The 4120-nt window shown below is 37.3% G+C and overlaps 1 protein-coding gene across 1 annotated transcript in view; it reads right to left on the reverse strand.

Moving 5' to 3' along the window:
* ITGB1 (integrin, beta 1 (fibronectin receptor, beta polypeptide, antigen CD29 includes MDF2, MSK12)) overlaps positions 1-4120 on the reverse strand; it is a 74840-nt gene that overhangs the window by 40944 nt on the left and 29776 nt on the right. Inside the window, exons 4-5 of the mRNA XM_012642180.1 lie at positions 2680-2902; positions 905-1083 (exon numbers count right to left, since the gene is read on the reverse strand). Of these exons, the coding sequence (XP_012497634.1) occupies positions 905-1083; positions 2680-2902 (402 nt within the window). The remainder of the gene's footprint in view (positions 1-904; positions 1084-2679; positions 2903-4120) is intronic.

The following is a 4120-nucleotide window of genomic DNA, read 5'->3' on the forward strand; positions in this document are numbered from 1 at the left end:
TCGAACTCCTGAGCTCAAACAATCCACCCGCCTTGGCCTCCCAGAGTGCTAGGATTACAGGCGTGAGCTACTGCGCCCGGCCTGGCCTAAGATTTAAGTTAATCTTTTTGTCTACTCACTTTAAAAATAATTCACATTAATTTTCTTAGTGTATCAGTTCCCAATAATGGCATGTTGAATGAACGAATAAATGAATATTCTGGAATTATGACCCCACTTCAAAAAAGACTAACTTGGTAAGAGCTTCCTATCTCCATGGTCCTTCAATTATGCTTACTGAATAAAAGAGCATTTGAAGAAGCAAGTGCCGTTTTTAATGTTTCCACTAAAACAGAGCTAATTTTTGAAAGGCAGCTTTGAGGCCTCGAGAAGGCTAACAAGTCTTTCCCAGATTCTGTTGTTAAACCTCCGCTGCAGCAGCTGTGGAAAACAGCAGGCATGAAAGAGGTTAAGTTGGAGATGCATGAAATTGGGAAAAAATAAGGTCTGGAAAGGAGATCATCATAATATGAAAAATCCAGGTCTGAGGTAAGATTAGGCTGTACCAGCAGGTATAGTCGTATTAATTAGTAATGAACTGGAATCTGGGTACTCAAGACATTACTTATAAAATAAATCAACAGTTGAATGGATAAATGCCTGTGAAAACAAGCAAGCGTTTCATTACCTATGAGGTATAAACTGTGTCAAATATCAGTAACATAGTAACATATGGTGACAGAGGAGCAAGGAGGCAGAAAGATTGTTAAATGTGCAACTGGAATCCGTTTCCCCTCAGAAAGAAAAGGCTAAAAACTGGCCTATTTGTCTCACAAGCACGTTGTGAAGAAAAAAGGAAGAAAACACAAAAGGTCTTTGAGAACTGCCAAGACTTATACAAATGAAAATTGTTAATATTCCCAACATTCCCACCGATTCTAAAGTCTGAAGTAATCCTCCTCATTTCATTCATCAGGTCGGTCCCGAGACTTTTGACATTCTCCAGATCGTCCTTCATCGAGTAGGAGAGGTCCATGAGGTAGTAGAGATCTATGGGATAATCTTCCGCTCGCTTGAACTTCAGCGTAAACGTCTGCGGCTCCCCTGGACAGAGATCAGAAATTGAAATGTGCTTGCCGGCAATCAAAAAGCAAATGAGAAAAACCAAATAAATCTGATTTACATGGTAACCCTATGAAATGAAATGCAGTCATAATTTTTACAAAAACCTGGGAATTCTATAAGTAACTGCATGGGTATGTGCTCAGTTTCATTCAGCAAATACCTAAAACACCAGGTCTTGGGCATGCAAAGAGGAAAAAGACAGCATCCCCAATCCACTGCGCGCAAGACAGACAAAAAGTCCATTTATAACTATAAGAGAGGAAAACAAATAGAACACCATAAATTAGTCTGGGAGGGCAAAGGAGGGCACATTACAGGGTACAACTGACTTCTCAGACACTTGAAGTTGTGAGAACTGTTTTGTGTGTAAAGGGGGTGCCACTATATGCAAGTGAGTAACATAATCTGATTTTCACTTTAGAAAACCTGGCAGAAAGTTTTAAAAATGAATTATAGAGACCAAGAGACTAGTTAAGAAGCTACAGAAAAAAACCCAAGAGGGAGATGACGATCTGAACTGAAACAAGGAAGGGGAGAAGATTCATTTAGGACGAAAAATTATTAAATTTTTAACTTGTAGATTTTCTCCATTTAGATTTCTAGTAGGCAGTTAGAGAAATGGGTTTGGAGCTCAAGAGAAAAGTCTGTGTTGTTGTAGTGTACAACTGGACTTACAGCCAAGGGCAGAGGACAACATTTAGGTGGACAGCAGAAAGGAAGAAAAAAAGACAAGAAAAGGAGCCTGGAGGGCTGAGCGCGGTGGCTCACACTTGGAATCCTAGAACTCTGGGAGGCCAGGAGTTTGACACCAGCCTGAGTGAGAGCAGAGACCCCGTCTCTACAAAAAAATAGAAAAATTAGCCAGGCATTGGGGCACGTCCCAGGAGTCCCAGCTACTTGGGAGGCTGAGACACATGCTAAGGGGAGAGCGTTCTGAGAAGTGCAACACCTCACTTGGTACAGAAAGGTTTTTTTAAAAAGGCTCTGACGCGGATCCACTGGGTCTGGTGGTTCAAGGTGACGGTGGAGCTTTGCTGGAGCAGGGCTAGGAGGAGAGGCCTGACTGCCCCGGCTGAACAGTGGACAAGAGGAGGTCATGGGAGGAGGCCACTCTCTCCCCACTCTTCTGAGAGAAAGGGGAGGAAGAGGGCTTCTTTCTTCCTTTCTTTTTAAATGTGGCACTGACATGTATACTTAGAAAAACCTTAATATTTTAACAATACTAAACAAATAGAAAAGAAAAGAACAGGTTACAGTGTTGCTTTTATATTATGTAATTATACCAGAGGATGAACACTTTTATTTTTAAAACTCATTAAATCCAATTAATACTTTCTGAATCTTTGACAGAATTTACTTTGGACATGAGATAACATTTAATATTATTCCAAGTCTATGTGTTTTACAGATTGTTATATCTGCAAAAAAAATTTCTAAAATTTAAACTATTCCAAGTTTTTGTCAGTCTGTATGTGAAAATGAGCCCTCAGCAGAATCTGGTAGGAGGCTTGCATACAGCTGGCGTCAATGATCTCAAGTAGAAAGGAAAGTACTCAGAGGGCTGGCCGCCTTTACCTGACCGTAATTGCAAAACCAATTGCTGTGGCTGGATCTGAGTAATATCTTCAGGCTGAAGCTTCTCTGCTGTTCCTTTGCTACGGTTGGTTACATTTTTATTTTTCTTTATAACTTTGGAGCCTCTGGGATTTTCTATGTCATCTGGATGGCAACCCCTCTTTTTCAAAGCTTCTAAATCATCACATCGTGCAGAAGTTGGCATTCCTTCTTGTAAAAATGTCTAAATGACATATAAAATATAGGTATTAATAAAAAGTGAAATGATCAGCCCTTTGACATAGTCATAATAGCAATACGCAATTAAATTATAAAAATCAAATGACATCTAATGTACCTCATTTCTGGCTTTTTAAATAAAATGCTCCTTTCATCCAAACCATTAAGTGCTCTGTTTAAAAACAAACAAAATCATTTCCAAGACAGTAATAACTTTCCCAGGACTGACCTAAGTACACATGTTAAATGTCCCACCTTCTAATTCAGAGGATCTAATCAAAAGAAATTTCTTCAGTGAAATTACTTATTCAGCATGGTTAATAGCTACTAATAATGCATAGATCCAAACATCAGATAATATTTTTTCCCAAAATTTACCTTAGAAAAGTCCTTTATAAAGCCTCTCATATTATGTAGCACTCGCTGTCATCACAATATTTTGAATAACCCAATGTTTAGGGAAAACAGATTAGCCTGAAAACATCTCAATTAATAACGGCAATTTTAAAAAGGAGACTAAGAAATTTAGCACAGATTAAATAAGTATTCCTGAAAGTCTGAAAAAAATCTCAAGTATTGAACATTATTGTCAACAAGCTTTTTAAAATTTTAAAAAGCAACATAGTAGGTAATTACATAACAAGAGTCATGAATATGTTTCCATAGGGTAAATTTAAAAAAAGAAAAAAAGGTCCTAATGGTGTGTGAATGGATATTTGTGGCTTCAGGTAAAATTTCCAGTAATGACACAATTTCAAAATGTGCTATGCTTTGAACAACTTAGATGGAAATAAAAATTTTATCAGATAACTTAAAAGTACCTTAGTGAAAAGACTGCTATTAAAAATGTATGTAAAGATTTTGCACAAAAGTGTTTCATGAAATGTGAAAATGGGGGGAAAAACCAGTGACATTATATATGGTATTCATTTGTGATGTAGCAGTTTCATGGTGCTATATAAAGTGAGGATATTTAAATTTAAAGAATATACAGTGGTTTTTATGAATTATTTTTTAAGAGAAAGAACACTACTGAGAGCATTTATGTAATTAGAGAGACAAGTGGAGAGGAACACCAAAGATCAGATGGTTCAAAGCTGCACTACTTTTATTATTGAACCTAAAATACTACCAAAGCACAAGATTCTAGTGAATTATACTTCTCCAAATATCAGCCAATCCAGGAAATGTTAAGATCATAACAGTCAAATAAAATTTCACT

The sequence above is a fragment of the Propithecus coquereli genome, unplaced genomic scaffold, assembly GCF_000956105.1.
Source record: "Propithecus coquereli isolate 6110/MARCELLA unplaced genomic scaffold, Pcoq_1.0 Scaffold177, whole genome shotgun sequence".
Lineage (NCBI taxonomy): Eukaryota > Metazoa > Chordata > Mammalia > Primates > Indriidae > Propithecus > Propithecus coquereli.